The sequence below is a fragment of the Zygotorulaspora mrakii genome, chromosome 1, assembly GCF_013402915.1.
Source record: "Zygotorulaspora mrakii chromosome 1, complete sequence".
In the NCBI taxonomy this organism is placed as follows: Eukaryota; Fungi; Ascomycota; class Saccharomycetes; order Saccharomycetales; family Saccharomycetaceae; genus Zygotorulaspora; species Zygotorulaspora mrakii.
Window position 1 is genome coordinate 913254 of NC_050719.1, and position 16695 is coordinate 929948.

At 39.6% G+C, this 16695-nt stretch overlaps 8 protein-coding genes across 8 annotated transcripts; 7 read left to right on the top strand and 1 right to left on the bottom strand.

The window, feature by feature from the left end:
* Nucleotides 1–230: 230 nt before the first annotated feature.
* On the top strand, nt 231–1463 carry CIC1 (Cic1p; the record flags this gene model as incomplete). Its single annotated transcript, XM_037286355.1, has 1 exon — nt 231–1463. One exon carries the CDS (start codon nt 231–233, stop codon nt 1461–1463), a length of 1233 nt encoding a protein of 410 aa, XP_037142250.1.
* A 357-nt stretch (nt 1464–1820) lies between these two features.
* HG535_0A04630 (uncharacterized protein) lies at nt 1821–2801 on the top strand (the record flags this gene model as incomplete). Its single annotated transcript, XM_037286356.1, has 1 exon — nt 1821–2801. The coding sequence occupies one exon, from the start codon at nt 1821–1823 to the stop codon at nt 2799–2801; it is 981 nt and encodes a 326-aa protein (XP_037142251.1).
* A 233-nt stretch (nt 2802–3034) lies between these two features.
* ERC1 (Erc1p) lies at nt 3035–4909 on the bottom strand (the record flags this gene model as incomplete). Its single annotated transcript, XM_037286357.1, has 1 exon — nt 3035–4909. The coding sequence occupies one exon, from the start codon at nt 4907–4909 to the stop codon at nt 3035–3037; it is 1875 nt and encodes a 624-aa protein (XP_037142252.1).
* A 433-nt stretch (nt 4910–5342) lies between these two features.
* On the top strand, nt 5343–7457 carry RRM3 (DNA helicase; the record flags this gene model as incomplete). Its single annotated transcript, XM_037286358.1, has 1 exon — nt 5343–7457. One exon carries the CDS (start codon nt 5343–5345, stop codon nt 7455–7457), a length of 2115 nt encoding a protein of 704 aa, XP_037142253.1.
* A 508-nt stretch (nt 7458–7965) lies between these two features.
* On the top strand, nt 7966–9468 carry SLT2 (mitogen-activated serine/threonine-protein kinase SLT2; the record flags this gene model as incomplete). Its single annotated transcript, XM_037286359.1, has 1 exon — nt 7966–9468. The coding sequence occupies one exon, from the start codon at nt 7966–7968 to the stop codon at nt 9466–9468; it is 1503 nt and encodes a 500-aa protein (XP_037142254.1).
* Nucleotides 9469–9742: 274 nt separating this feature from the next.
* YHI9 (Yhi9p) lies at nt 9743–10621 on the top strand (the record flags this gene model as incomplete). The annotated part of the gene is made up of 1 exon (XM_037286360.1): nt 9743–10621. The coding sequence occupies one exon, from the start codon at nt 9743–9745 to the stop codon at nt 10619–10621; it is 879 nt and encodes a 292-aa protein (XP_037142255.1).
* A 170-nt stretch (nt 10622–10791) lies between these two features.
* Nucleotides 10792–13305, top strand: DAP2 (dipeptidyl aminopeptidase; the record flags this gene model as incomplete). Its single annotated transcript, XM_037286361.1, has 1 exon — nt 10792–13305. One exon carries the CDS (start codon nt 10792–10794, stop codon nt 13303–13305), a length of 2514 nt encoding a protein of 837 aa, XP_037142256.1.
* A 227-nt stretch (nt 13306–13532) lies between these two features.
* On the top strand, nt 13533–16481 carry RPN1 (proteasome regulatory particle base subunit RPN1; the record flags this gene model as incomplete). The annotated part of the gene is made up of 1 exon (XM_037286362.1): nt 13533–16481. One exon carries the CDS (start codon nt 13533–13535, stop codon nt 16479–16481), a length of 2949 nt encoding a protein of 982 aa, XP_037142257.1.
* Nucleotides 16482–16695: the final 214 nt, after the last annotated feature.

Here is a 16695-nt window from a genome sequence, read left to right on the forward strand (position 1 = left end):
CCAAATAATCACCCTCTCTTGACCATTCTTGGGTTGTTTGTACTGCTCTTGATACATTAAATCTGTCAAATGCTTGCTCGTGCGAGTCACTTGTTACGCTACCTAAAATTTTTCAGAAATCGCTGCTAGGTGAAAAATTTCAAGCTCATCTCATCGCATCTCATTTCATCACATCATCAAATAAGATATTTAAACAAGTGTTCAAGAATTGTATAGCAACAGATTCTAACATGGCCAAGAAATCACGCTCAGGGTCTCAGAAATCTACCCCAAGAGGTACTCCTCAAAAGGCCACTCCAAAGGGAACACCAAGAAGTAACTCGAAAGCGTCTCCGAAAACGACGGCGAACGCCACTTCAAAAGCCACTGCAAAGGCTACCTCCAACGGAACTCCCGTTGGAACTCCAACCAAGAAGAGTAAACCAGTCAAAGCGGTCAAACCTATCTTGGCAAAGTCGAAGGATTTGGGACCTGTACCTCGAGCAAGAATTCTGCATTCGGTAGAGCAATTGAACAAGTACACCACTACAAAGCAGGAAAATGCCAAAGAATCCTTGTTAGGTGATGACGTTGAGGAAAAAGATGTTCAACTTATAGTAGTCAACAACAGATCATTCACTGAGTCCAGGAAAAATTTCAAAATCAAGCTACTCAAAATCAAGCATTCGATCTTCAAGCCTTGGAAAGAAGCAAGTGTAACTTCTACCAAAGATTTTAAGGTTCTATTGATTCTGAAGGACTCGGACATCGGCAAAATCTCGGTTGATGACTTTGTTAATGAGGAACTCAACTTTCCCGATGTTGAAATCATTTGCGGCCATGATCTAAAGACCAAGTATAAAGCTTTTGAAAAGAGAAGAGCACTTGTATCCGAATTTAGCCTAATCTTGGCCGACGATAGCATAATTACCACTTTGCCAAAACTTTTGGGATCAAAGGCTTATGAGAAAGTCGAAACAACACCAGTAGGGGTCAGGACCCACTCTGATAAAGAATTTTCTAAAAAAACAACACTCAATCAGTTCCAAAAAATATATTATGAGCAGTTACCGATAAGATTACCAAGAGGTACAACGATGAATGTTCATTTGGGAAGTCTCGAATGGTTCAATTCTCAGGAATTAGCAGATAATGTGGAAATGATTGTTAAAGATTTAGTCGCCAAATATAAAATTCGTTCCATCTTTATCAAGACGACCAAGTCACCAGTTTTACCACTGTACTATAACCAAGATGTTCTCAACGAACTCGTAGAAGTAACGAAGGTAAATGAAACTGAAGAACCGCAAGGGATTGTTGAAATCGACAAAATCAAAGTTCAATTATCCACCTTCGATCAATCTTTGATGGAAATTATCGATCCAGAAGAATGGCCAACAGCTTTTGCAAAACAAATTGCGTCAGCAAAGAGAAAAGGTACTGATGATCAAGAACCATCAGCATCGAAAAAAGCAAAGAATTAACATAGCATATGTAAACTTATTATGTATATTACTTTTACTATCTTGGCTTAGCCAATTGATACAATCGCTTTTCCGGTTTTGCAAAGATGAATGCCATAAACAAGATATTTTTATCTCAGTGTGACAATTTATCAAAACTCATCCATAGCGCTAAGGTGGGTGATTCCCTACTCTTGAATTGATTTATGTCTCACATGTTGATTGTATTTTTTAGTTTGAGAAATTGCACTGTTGTCGCTTGGTGTTCGCTGCCTTACTTCCTTCTTTCGCTGCAAGACACAAAGGTAAAAAAGATAGTCAACGTTGGGTTGACTTATCTCGCAAGCTGTATTTACACAAGCTAGCTGAATAAGTCATATGAGTTTAGAAGAAATTGTAAGTTTCTTTGAAATTCAAATGGACGATTTGTTTCAAGAATGCATTTCACTAAGAGAAACGGCGTCACAATTTAATGAACAAAAATTCGACACGGTTTCGGTGCATTCAACAAGTTTCCATGTACTTGAAAAAAGGTTTGAGATGGTTCAAAATCGCCATATAGCACTATACAATGACCTATCTAGCTTGAGACTGATTTTGAATAGAATGTCGTCAAATGACGTTTCAACCACTGACCACAAATGGAACAAAAATGTGTCCTGGGAGATGCAGTCGCTGACCAGCGGCAACACTTGTAATGATGAAAATTCAGATGGTACTAGGAACAGCTATCTGAATGGAAGCTCAGATAGTCTTCGAAGTCAATTGAATCGATTTTCAAACGACATTCATATACACCCTCTTCTATTAAATCAGGACGAGGAGCCCTCGCACAATCAAATTATGCTAATCAACTATCGCACCCAGGAGGCACCAAGAATAGATCTAAAATTATCTGGCTATCTGCAAAGTCGCTTAAACACTCATTGTACAAAATCTAATGAAAACGACGCATCCGACATCAGCGATTTATACTCTGGCAATGCTTTCGATGGATCAATATGCGATGCAAAAATAGACAATGGCATCACAAAATCCCCTATTCCCGATTTGCAGATGGATCAATCTCCCAATACCGTGGCAGAACTATATGAACAACTAATAACGATTTCCCTGCCAAGGTTGCGTAGCTTCCAAAAGAAATTCGGCAAAGTTCAGGTAAATAAAATTCCTAGCATAAGAACTTTCCAAAGAAGAAAGGCACTACTGGTTGAAATTAATAATTTTTCACTCATACACAATAGAACTATTATTGATTCAATAAAATTTTTTGAGAAATATAGATTAGATCGAGAGAAAACAGTAGCTTGGTTGTACAGCAATATTGATGAGTTACAAGGGCATTTTTTCATGAAATAAATAACCTGCAGTTATAAATTTACGCTCCCATTAAATTCTTGGCTCCTTGTTTCTATCTGGGTATTTTGGATTTTTTATGTTTACCAGAGGATTTTGCCCTTTTTCATTAGGCCATTAAAACTTGCGAAATGAAGTACGTATATTAAATAATACAAAATATGAAGAATAATTTTAGATTACAAAATGCAGTAAAAACAATCTGAAAGATCAGAAAATTTGTTGTAAGTTGTAAGTTACACTCTTACTGTTTCAGAGTTACGAGATTTTGCAGCATCAATTATTTCATTCCAATCACAATGAAACACCGCATATCCTTGACAAACGCTCATCACAATCAATGCGCAAGTTATTCCATACCATAGACCGCCAACACCTAAGTTGAAGTTAAAGGTTAGCAGAACTGCCATTGGTATACCAATCGCATAAAATGCAAACATGTTAATGAACCCACCAATTTTTTGTCTGCCTTGACCACGTAAACAGCCTGCAGTAGATGCGTTGAATGCATCAAAAATTTGCATAAATGCCAAAATTGGTAATGCTGAAGTGACCAGGTCAACTACTTCAGGCTCCGTTGAAAACAATCCAGCTATTTGTTTTCTAAACAAGAAAATTATCAGCATATTCATGGATGAACAGGCAAAGGATAACAGCAACGAAAGGGTACATGTTTTAATACAGCTCTGATACAGCGAAGCGCCAATGAAATTTGCAACACGAGTACTGGTGGAGACCGAAATAGAAAACGGAACTTGATAGGCTAGAGAAGCAATTGTTGAAATAATCGATTGAGCCCCCAATGCTGAAGGACCCAGGTGTGATGCAAAAATTGTCAGAATTTCGAATCCCAAAAATTCAGTTTCAACCATTAATATACCTGGTAATGCCAAATTTATCATTTTTCTCCAGTTTCTAAACACTTGATGAGGCTTGATAACACCATTCCAGCATTTCAGTGGCTTAACAGCTTGTTTGGTGAATATTGTGTATACGAACAATCCAATTGCCATAAACCAATAGTTTATAGAGACAGAAAGTGGTGCTCCTAAATATCCAATACCAATTCTTTTGTCCCAAACTAGAAAGTAATTCATAAGGGCATTTAGTGGGGCACATACAAAAAGGACGATTGTGGAAGCATGAAATATACCTTGACATTGCAAGAATCTTTTTCCACATTCAAATAGCACAAAACCTGGAACACCGAATGCTGCAACTTTCAAATAGTTTGCAGCCAATCTACAGAGCTCAGGCTCAGGAACTAGCCACGACAAAATAGTTTCAGACCATTGAACCCAGATATACATTATGGGCAAAAATGCAAGCATTGTTATAACTGCACATCTTTGAACAAAAAGACCAACCACATGGTAATTTTTTGCACCATATGCTTGAGAACAAAGTGTATCTAAACAAGTACAAAGACCCTGGATTGCTGCTAAACCAGTAATATTAGCAGTCATAGAACCCAAAGTAACACCTCCCAATTCTTTTGTACCTAAATGCGAGACAGAAAAAATGGATGCTAGAGACAAAGAGTTCTGTAAGATAAATGTAAAAATTAAAGGTAACGCATTGCATGCCAAAACCTCACCTTCTCTCCGGTAAGTTGTTGTGATAATTTTGCCATTCTCTAGAGCTTCCTCCCACGTGTCGACGACTACTTCCGGCTCCGTACTACCGTAGTTATTCGCGGCTGAACTCGTTGTGTCTAAGGTTTCTCGGCCTTGAAGTATATGGTTGTCTATGAGTAAATCTCTTTCTTCATCAATCAATTTTTTTGGAAGTGATGCGGCACTCAAAGTGCCGTCCTCCGTAGAGGAACTATGCTCAGTAACAGTTCCGTTGACTTCTGCCTCCCTCTGCAATGTCCTGGAATTATTGGCATCCAGTAACGACTGGTATTCTTCCGGCCTTCCATGTAGTGCTTTTCCTTTTCTTGTAGCAGTTCCCTCACCAGCATCATCGCTCTCCTCCTCGAGAGCCGAGTTTCCAATCTCCGATGGAATATAATCAGCAGGTGTGAAAAGACCACCTTTTCCAACACTTGTAGAGTACACAATAGAGGAACGTCTGTCCATTGTTGTGTGAGTGAATTGTTTCGTCATCTTTGAAAAACGCCAATATAAAAACTGTTATGTTCTCAGCAGAAAACGAGATTCACAACAGATAGTTTTTACTCAGACAGGATCAAACTCAACTATTAAAGAAGAAGTTAGGATGACACTTTCAAATACGATGATGTTAATGAGCATTTGTGCTAAAAGTATGCAACAATATGTGAAAAAAAAAAGGTATTGAAAAAAGAGAAAAAAAAAGTGTCCGATATGACGAACGCGATGAGCTTGAAGAGTTACCTACTTTTTCGGACAGCGGCTAAAGAGCTAATGTAATAATAAGATATGAAAAGGTATATACAGACGTGAGAATCTTAAAGAAGAAGGAACCTAGCTGCTTTATCGAGTCTAGAAGGTAGTTTCGTTAATAATTGATTTTAAGCAAGCACATTACAGAGTCAATTGTGGTATATCCGGAGGGCAAATGGTATTTCACACGGGGACATCAATTAACACGAAAACAAATGGTAAACATGCAAAGAAGAAGCCGGCTGTATTGCGACAGAAGACACTCTCCTCGTACTTTTTTCAACCAAAGAAGGGTTCTGAATTGGCAACGAAGAGGCAGGCCGCTGTTTCAGACGTCAATGAAGTAATGCAAGTGATAGATCTGGAGAAACCGGACAAGAAAGAAAAAGGTTGCGTGAGCAAAGCTGGCTCTCTTTTCGATTCCCAAGGATCGTTTGATGAGTGCGACCCTGATGAGGAGTTCAGCCTGCTGACGAATGCACCTCAAATTCAGAATTTTAAAAGAGCTACAATCACAAGAACCCCCAGTTTTCAAAAAAGCAATAGCTCGATACATTTCGATAATTTTGACCTCTCAGAGTCCCCTAAAGAGTTCAGCAGTTTCCCATCCACAACTAGGCAGCAAATAGCCTTCGGAAATAACCCGAATTTAAGTTTCAATGAGAGTGCCCGACCAGCTAAAAGAGCAACTTCACCAACTGCATTTGCAGGCCTCCGGCTAACGGCCCCCAAAAGGATCAAGCCGATATCACGGAAGTCATCAAATCTCTTGTCCAAGACAGAGTCATTTAAACTGACTAAAGAACAAGATAATGTTATTGATATGGTTGTAAAGAGAAAATTTAGCATATTTTATACTGGCTCTGCAGGCACAGGTAAATCAGTATTGCTTAAGTCTTTGATCGAGCGGCTGAGAGGACTTTACGGTAGAGATGCTGTTGCGATTACAGCATCTACTGGTCTAGCAGGCACGACGATTGGCGGAATAACTCTTCATAAGTGGTCTGGGGTAGGACTCGGATTGAAAACAGTAGATCAGTTGGCGACAGCTATTCAGAAACAGCATCAGATTATGTCTGTTTGGAGGAACACCAAAGTTCTCATTATCGATGAAATATCGATGATTGATGGTGCTTTACTGGACAAATTGGAAACTCTCGCAAGGAAATTGCGCAAGAATGAAAAACCATTCGGTGGCATTCAATTGATATTAACAGGTGATTTCTTCCAACTTCCCCCAGTGAAAAAAAGTGTTGATCATCAGCATGAGCCCAGCAAGTTGCCCATTTTTTGTTTTGAAAGTAAGATGTGGCACAAATGTATTCAAAAAACGATTTTATTGACAAAAGTTTTCAGACAGCAGGACGATGAACTGGTGAACATGCTAAACTCAATAAGATTTGGTGAAGTCACACCAGAATTGGTTCGAACAATAAAAGGACTATCAAGAGATATAGAGTACAAAGATGGAATCACACCTACAGAACTGTATGCTACAAGAAGAGAAGTTGAAATGTCAAATGCAAGACAGTTGAATTTTCTACCTGGAAAATCGTATCAATTTGAGAGTGTAGACGCTGCTCCAAAACATTACATGTCTTTGTTGGATTCTTCCGTAATGGTCGAAAAGATCCTGACACTTAAGAACGACGCACAAGTAATGATGCTCAAAAACAAGCCCGAATCGGAACTAGTCAATGGATCTCTTGGTAGAGTTCTCTTTTTTATTACAGAAAGATTGGAGAGGCTAATGAGAGAACACTATGGCGGAAAAGTAGATGAAGATGTTGTCCTTGACATGAGGATTGTTAGCGAAGCAATTGCAAATCCGATAGTTGCTGATTCATTAGAATTGCAGCAGAATCTTCTCTCAAGACCTTTGTCAAGACACGCAACCATCAGGACTTTGTTAAATCATGCCGTTAAATGTTCTCCAAAGACGCCAGTCTATCCCTATGTTAGATGGGCACTGCCTGATAGATTTCATCATGAGCTGATGTTACAGGAGAGGTTTCCAGTGGATATACCCGGTGACAATGCTGGTGTTGAGAGAAATCAACTCCCGCTAATGTTATGCTGGGCCTTGTCAATACACAAGGCGCAAGGACAAACAATACAAAGGCTAAAAGTTGATCTAAGAAACATTTTCGAAGCGGGCCAAGTATACGTTGCTCTCTCAAGAGCGGTTTCTAGGGATAATTTACAAGTATTAAACTTCAACCCTAATAGAATCAGAGCCAATGAAAAGGTCAAACTTTTTTATAAAAAGCTTGAAGTATTGACACCATGAGTTGACAAGAACAGCAATAGATCTCTGCCAACTCAAGATTTATTCTGCCTTGGTCACAGGTTGCCCTAAACCACCGCTAAGAAAGTGTATCCACTTTCACTGCATGTTGAGCTAAGCGGCGTTGCAGCAGCAACACAAAACATGACTGATTTTCGCTTGCCTTTTATGAGTTACATACATTCCGTCGACATTGTTATGTATATTTTCAATGCATGCCGACAATGCAATGCTGTCATTCTGCAAGTAATAGTTCATCAATTGAGAACTAAAAATAGCCCTTGTTCACGGCACGCGGCCAATTTTTCCGTGCGCAGTACTGCCGGGCAGGCGAACGAATAGAAAGAGCTGAGTAAAATGATCTCGAAAACGACGATAATCAATTCAGCAAAATTGATCATATATAAGCTAAAGAACATACAACGTTCTTTTTAGGTACTACGTGACCGCATTGCGAGTCTTTTGAGGGAGGGAATTTATTTGGCAGAGCCGTTTATCTCGTTTGTGCGCGATGTGTGATAAGATTGAAAGACATACATTTAAGGTTTTTAACCAAGATTTCACGGTTGATAAACGGTTCCAACTGATCAAAGAGATCGGTCATGGTGCTTATGGTGTCGTGTGCTCGGCGAGATTCACGGAAGCGGCTGAAGATACCACTGTCGCCATCAAAAAGGTGACAAACATCTTCTCAAAGACATTGTTGTGCAAAAGATCTCTTCGTGAATTGAAATTGCTCAGGCATTTTAGAGGACATAAAAATATCACATGTCTTTACGATATGGACATCGTTTTTTATCCGGATGGTACTTTTGCGGGCTTGTATTTGTACGAAGAATTGATGGAGTGTGACATGCATCAAATTATAAAATCGGAGCAGCCCCTGACCGATGCTCATTATCAGAGTTTTGTTTATCAGATTCTATGTGGCCTCAAGTATATTCATTCTGCAGATGTTTTGCATCGTGATTTGAAACCCGGTAACTTACTGGTCAATGCAGATTGCCAACTAAAGATATGTGATTTTGGCCTAGCTAGAGGCTTCTCAGAAAACCCAGTAGAAAACAACCAGTTCCTTACTGAATATGTCGCAACAAGATGGTATCGTGCACCTGAAATAATGCTAAGTTATCAAGGATACACTAAAGCCATAGACGTTTGGTCCACAGGCTGTATATTAGCCGAATTCTTAGGTGGTAAACCAATTTTCAAAGGTAAAGATTACGTCAATCAATTGAATCGAATATTGCAAGTTCTTGGAATACCACCCGATGAAACTTTGAAAAGAATAGGTTCTAAAAATGTGCAGGATTATATTCATCAGCTAGGTTTTATTCCAAAAGTGCCGTTCAGTGATATTTACCCACAGGCTAACCCACAGGCTCTCGACTTGCTGGAGAAAATGCTAGCTTTTGATCCTCAAAATAGAATTACAGTAGAGCAAGCGCTCCAACATCCATATCTATCTATATGGCACGATCCAGCTGATGAGCCTGTTTGTAACGAAAAATTTGAATTTAGCTTCGAAAGCGTCAATGAAATGGAAGAATTGAAACGAATGGTTATAGAAGAAGTTCAAGACTTCAGACAATATGTAAGACAACCACTCCTAGAGGAACAAGAAATGCAACAACAGGAACAATTACAGCAACTGGAACAACACGATTTACAACAACAGGAGCAAGATTTACAGCCGGCGCATAATCAATTGCAAAAAAATGAATCAGCAGGAAGTGCGGAACTGACTGATGGTGACTTCACGCAACAAATGATGTCTCTTCAACCCAGCAGTGGATTCTCCTCCCAATTGCCAGATTCCTTTGTAGGTATAGATTCTCGTGACTTACCTGGGCATGATACTGACTTCCCTCCAAGACCCCAAGAAAACCTTTTGGCCTCACCAATTGCATTTAAAGCTGACGGGACTATGGCCAGTGCATCACAGGGAGAATATGGTGATTTCCTTGACTTAGAGAAAGAATTGGAATTCGGCCTAGACAGGAAGTATCTGTAGTTATATATCACTACCTGCCTAACGCAATTAATTATACGCCTATTGCACAGATCCTGCTTACTAAAAATTATCATTTACCTATCTTGTTTCCTAGTTTTCAGTCATGTAGATTCTTTTTTTTTTAATTGACTAATAGTTGCAATCAGTCACAGGCTGTTTGATATTTTACAGGAAAAACATTACAGGAAGCTTTCATCACTATTTAAAGAGATCGTCATTGGGGGGAATGATCGGGATAATAGAAATCCAAGAACCAAAGCCCTATTAGAATAAAATGGCATTCATCTTACCGTTTAAGCAAGTTGATGTTTTCACTAACGTACCCTTTAAAGGTAATCCAGTTGCGGTCATCAATTGCTTGAACATCACTGAAGACCAAATATCTTCGAAGCAAATGCAAGCAGTTGCTAATTGGACGAATTTGTCAGAGACTACTTTCATCTTCAAGTCTTCACACCCTGAATGCCATTACAAAATAAGAATTTTCACTCCTCTGAATGAGTTACCTCTAGCTGGCCATCCGATGATCGGTACGTGCAAGGCCTTCCTGGAGTTTACCGAAACAAAAAACGTTTCAAAGATGTACTGCGAAAGCAAACTTGGCGTTATTGAATTGTCAATTGCGAGTACGGGTGAAATATCGTTTAAAGCACCACCTGCCGACATTGAAGGAATAGCAGCTGAAGCTTCAGCAGGTTACCAAAAAAGTCTTGGTTGCGAACCAGTTGCAAGCCCAAAACTTGTTAGAGTTGGGCCCAAATGGGTCGTATTTCTGGTGTCAGATGCTGAGAAATGTTATGGCGTTAATCCTGACTTCGCTAAGTTAAAGCACATATCTAACATTTTTGAACATACCGGACTTATCCTTGCAGGCTCTAAAAGTGGTTCGATGACAAATTTCGAAATGAGAGCATTTGCTCCTGCCGAAGGTGTGGACGAAGATCCTGTATGTGGCAGTGGCTCCTTGGCCCTTACCAGATATTTGCACGATCATTTCAAGTATAGCGAAACTACTCAAATCAATATAACAGAAGGAGGCAGACTCGGAAGAGACGGTCATATTAAGACATGCGTCTCAATCATTGAGTCAGAGACATCTTACTCGACAGGAGGAGACGCAATTACAATTATTAATGGAACTATTTCTATTTAATACTGTTACAACATTTTTTTGTAGTACATAACTTTTTTTTGTGATGAACTTACACATGCAAAGGAAACCCGTATTCTCTGCCCTGTTATGCAACAGAACAACTGAATTAATAAATCTAAGAGGGCACCTAACATAGCCGATTATATTAACGTTACTGTTTGCCATAAATTATGGAGAGTGATGGCGCTACTGGAAGCATCAATAATGGTGACGCCGAAGTAGAAAGAGTGCCCATGGAATCATTCAAGCAAAGAAAAAGGGATACAATTGATAGATTTGCCCGACCAGGTGCTATTGTCCTACTTCTGGTATGGGGTACGGTGTTACTTCTTAGGAGTATACTGGCTTTGCGTGGTAATTCTAGTGGCGATGACAATGTACCAGTATACCATCTGCCAAATTCAAGCCACACGGATGAAGGCTGTTTGAAAGTTTCATTTGCAAATGTTAGAAACAGTACTTTTCAACCAGTTGTAAAGTCACTTCAATGGATAAGTACTCCTGATTCTGCTTATCATGACAAGGGCCTGTTTGTTACAATAGCAGATGACACCTATGTCGTGAGATCTGTGTTTGACGAAGACTTCTCTAAGGTGCTATTGAATGCAAGCACTTTTCAGTATGGAGACGTGAAGTATAACGTAGATTCATTGGTAGCATCACCAGACTTGAGTAAACTGCTCATCAGGACTAACACCATTTCAAATTGGAGGCATTCAAGTTTTGGAACATATTTTGTCTATGAACATGAATCTTCTTCCTTCCATCTCATCGGCGATAACTTAGCCATTGCTGAGTGGTCACCTAATTCAATTGATATATCTTATGTGCAAGACAATGACATATATATATACTCCACCAAACATTCAAAGACAACCAATAGAATAACCTTCGATGGAAGCGAGCTAATCTTCAATGGGAAGCCTGATTGGGTGTATGAAGAAGAAGTATTGGAAGGTGATAAAGCGTTATGGTGGTCTCCCAAAGGAGAATACCTGGTTTATTACAGAATTGACGAAACTGATGTTGGTGAATTTTCCATTCCTTATTACGTCCAAGAGCAGGATGATATATATTCCAAGATAAGGAAAATCAAATATCCGAAGAGTGGTACTCCAAATCCCATAGTAGAACTGTGGGTCTATGATCTCGCAAATGATTATGCGTACTCTGCCGACATCCAGGGTGGTCGCGAAGAGCCCGCATTTCCGCTTCTTTTAACGGAAGTAGCTTGGGTTGGAAATAGCAAGCTTATTGCAAAGACAACTGATCGTTCATCCGATATACTTTCTGTTTTCCTAGTAGATGCTGAGAAACAAGTTTCAAAACTAGTTCGTGAAAATTCATCAGATGGCGGATGGTGGGAAATTAGCCACGACATATTGCATATTCCAAAGAATGAAACCAACGGAAGACGCTATGATGGGTACCTCGATGTGATGCCAGTTGATGGCTTTAATCATCTCGTTTATTTTGCTCCTGTAGAGAGTTCGGTCCCAATACAATTAACACATGGTAAATGGGAGGTAGTGAATGGCCCTGCTGCCTTTGATTACCAATCTAACATTGTTTATTTTATTGCAACGAGAGAATCGTCTACGGAGAGACATTTATATTCAGTCAACCTGGATACCCCAAAGGAATTAAAAGCTATAACGAACACTCAAGATAATGCTGTATACGACGTCTCATTTTCAGCTGGAAGCAGATTCGCTCTTCTTTCATACAAGGGACCAGATATTCCCTATCAGAAGATTATTGATTTCCAATCTTACAAGCACGATAAAAAAATCAAAGGAAATGTTATTGGGGAAACACTTTATTATCTCGAAAAAAATGATGCCCTAGCTGCACGTTTATCACTTTATGATATACCTCCTAAAACATTCCAAACTTTAAATTTAGGAAAGGATGAAAACGGATATGACATAGTTGCCAACTCTTTTGAAATTCTACCCAATGGTTTCGATCCCTCGCTGAAGGATTACTATCCAGTATTTTTCTATGCCTATGGCGGTCCCAATTCACAGCAGGTTCTCCAGAGCTTCTCCGTCGGCTTCAATGAAGTAGTGGCCTCCCAACTAGATGCGATTGTTGTCGTCGTTGATGGCCGTGGGACTGGTTTCAAAGGTAAGGAGTTTAGGTCACTCGTGCGCGACAATCTTGGCGATTACGAGGCCCGTGATCAAATAGCTGCAGCTGCGCTATATGGATCTAAAAGTTACGTGGACTCGAACAAAATATCCTTATTTGGGTGGTCATATGGTGGCTATTTGACATTGAAAACCCTGGAGAAAGACGCAGGGCAACATTTCAAGTTTGGCTTATCTGTTGCCCCCGTAACTGACTGGAGATTTTATGATTCTGTTTACACAGAACGCTATATGCATACGCCTCAAGAGAATGGCCACGGTTACAATCAGTCTGCCGTTCGCAACGTAACAGCAATTGCCGAAGCAACAAGGTTTTTACTGATGCACGGAACCGGTGATGACAACGTCCACTTTCAGAATTCATTAAAATTCCTCGATCTTTTAGATCTTGCTGGCGTTGAGAACTATGATGTCCATGTCTTTCCAGATTCCGATCACAGTATAAGATACCATAACGCCAATATCATCGTCTATGACAAACTACTTACCTGGACAAAATTGGCTTTCACGAGCTCCTTCATAAATAATTAGTGCCATATAGCCCAATAAAACATAATACAGCTTATTGTATAGTATAGATGATCATTATACCATCTTTATGTTCAGCCTTACGGTTGTGTTTCGTAGAAAGCGATCGTGTGTTCTTTGGGTGGCAAAAGAGTAACATATGTAAAGGGACTTAAGACTACTTAACAATATTTAAGATACATGATAGCAGCATATCAACGTGCAATTGGCAACCACACTGACTACCCAAGATGTCTGATAACGTGGAAAAGCAAACCGAGGAGGTCCACGATGAGAAAGTAGTTGCTGCTAAGGAGCAATCTGCCAAAAAGAAGGGCAATTCCGTCGAAGAAGAACAGTTATCCGAAGAAGATCAGAAGTTAAAGACTGATCTCGAACTTCTTGTAGATAGACTAAAAGAAAACGATTCAGAACTATATGAACTATCCTTGAATCAACTGAAGGAATTCATAAAGAAATCGACGAGTTCCATGACGGCGGTTCCAAAGCCGCTCAAATTCCTACGTCCATCATATCCTAGCCTTTGTGGGATCTATGACAGCTGGACTGATGACTCTTTGAAAGCATCTCTGGCTGAGATACTATCCGTTTTGGCAATGACCTACTCTGACAACAACAAACACGACTCACTGAGGTTCGCTCTGCTTTCCGGTGCCAAAAATATTGAAAGCTGGGGTCACGAATATATTCGCCACTTGGCGCTAGAGATTGGCGAAACTTATAATGACCAGATTGAAAAAGAAGGTTCAGGAAGTAACAGTGAAGAAGATTTTTCCGAACGGACGGGTAGTAAAGAAGATTTTGAATTCTCAAAAGGCAGTATTTTACGGCTATGTTTAGACATAGTTCCATATTTTTTGAAGCACAACGGCGAGACAGAAGCGGTAGATTTACTGCTTGAGATCGAGGCGATAGACAAACTACCTCAATACGTTGATGAAAACACTTTTGAGAGAGTTTGCCAATACATGGTTGCATGTGTACCCTTATTACCTCCTCCCGAAGACGTCTCTTTTTTACAAACAGCATATTCCATATATTTATCCGAATCTCAATTGACGGAGGCATTATCTTTGGCAATCAGGTTGGATGATGAGTCTTTGGTGAGATCCGTTTTTGATGCAACTAGTGATCCTATAGTACAAAAACAGCTGGCCTACAACTTGTCATTTCAAAAATCTTCGTTTGAGTACGAATCAGTCCAAGATATTATTGGTAATACGAAGTTATCAGAGCATTTCTTATACTTGGCCAAAGAGTTAAATCTAACTGTCCCTAAAGTCCCAGAGGATGTTTATAAAAGTCACCTGGATAGTTCAAAATCCGTTTTCTCAGGAACGGGCTTAGATTCTGCTCAGCAGAATTTAGCAGCAGCTTTTGTAAACGGATTTTTAAATTTGGGTTATTGTAATGATAAAATGGTTGTTGACAATGATAACTGGATTTATAAGACAAAAGGTGATGGTATGACATCTTCAGTGGCAAGTATCGGTTCAATTTATCAGTGGAACCTAGACGGTTTACAGCAATTGGATAAATATTTATATGTGGAGGAACCTGAAGTCAAAGCAGGTGCTTTATTGGGTATTGGTATCTCCACATGTGGTGTCCATGATGGTGACGTTGAACCGGCTTTACTACTGTTACAAGACTATGTTACAAATCCTAATACAAAGATAAGCTCCGCAGCCATATTAGGGCTTGGAATCGCTTTTGCTGGTAGCAAAAATGATGAAGTGCTTGGTCTTTTACTACCAATCGCAGCTGATACTTCACTCCCTATTGAAACTTCTGCTATAACCTCTTTGGTTCTTGCTCAAACATTTGTTGGAACTTGTAATGGGGATATAACGGCTGTCATCATGGATAACTTCTTAGAGCGCTCAGGTGCCGATTTAAAAACAGAATGGGTTAGATTTTTAACCCTTGCATTAGGTGTGCTTTACATGGGACAAGGTGAGCAAGTCGATGATGTCTTGGAAACAATTAGTGCCATCGAACATCCTATAACATCTGCTATCGAGGTACTAGTAAGCGCTTGTGCTTATGCAGGTACCGGCGATGTTCTATTAATTCAAGATTTATTACATCGCTTAACACCAAAAGCTACAAAGAAGGAGGGCGAGGATGATGAAAATGAAGAAGAAGAACAGGAAGCACAAGCCAATGCGATCAGTGAATTCCTAGCGGGTCATGAAAATGCCACGGAGGAGGATCCTGTAGCAAGCACTAGTGATAGCAGAAACATTGATGGAGAGAATGATTCAGCTGGCAATGTCGAATCAGAAACAATCACCGAAGAGAAAAAAGAAGAAGAACTAGTAAATGAGAATGGTATCGACGGGGAAGGTGAAGATGTAAAGGACGATAATGAAGACGACTCCTCCGTAGTGGTAGATGAGCTATCGTATGCTGTTTTGGGTATTGCAATGATTGCCCTTGGTGAGAATATAGGGAAAGAAATGTCTCTACGTCATTTTGGCCATTTAATGCATTATGGTAATGAACATATTCGTAGTATGGTACCATTGGCTATGGGTCTTGTTTCAATCGCTGATCCACAAATGAAAGTATTTGATACTTTATCGCGCTTTTCACATGATGCCGATCTCAATGTTTCTATGAATTCCATCTTTGCTATGGGTATGTGTGGTGCTGGTACCAATAATGCAAGGTTGGCCCAACTTTTAAGACAGTTGGCAAGCTATTATTCTCGCGAACAGGATGCTCTATTTGTTACCAGATTTGCTCAAGGTTTGGTTCATTTGGGTAAAGGTACAATGACAATTGACGTTTTTAATGATGCAGATGTTTTGAATAAAGTCAGTTTGGCCTCAATACTGACAGTCTTAGTTGGTTTAGTATCTCCTAGTTTCATGTTGAAGAATCATCAACTCTTCTATATGTTGAATAGTGCCGTGAGACCCAAATTCATATTGACACTAAATGAAGAGGGTGAGCCAATAAAGGTTAATGTACGCGTAGGCCAGGCAGTCGATACTGTAGGTCAAGCCGGTAAACCAAAGACTATTACAGGTTGGATAACTCAGTCAACTCCAGTCCTACTGAACCATGGTGAAAGAGCAGAATTAGAAACGGATGAATATCTCAGCTATGCGAGTCACATTGAGGGTGTTGTTATCTTAAAGAAAAACCCTAATTACGAAAAAGAAGAATAGATATGGTGACCCAGAATTAGAAAGCGGTATATATGAACCTTTCATGTATTCTTTATTTGTAGATTAACAACACAAAAATATACCACATGCGAGTATACATGTATATATATACATATGTATCAAATTGATTCAAAGTAATATAGACAGTCTTGAGGTAGTTAAGACCTTAAGGTCAAGGATCATGACATGCATATCAATAACTGGAATTAATACT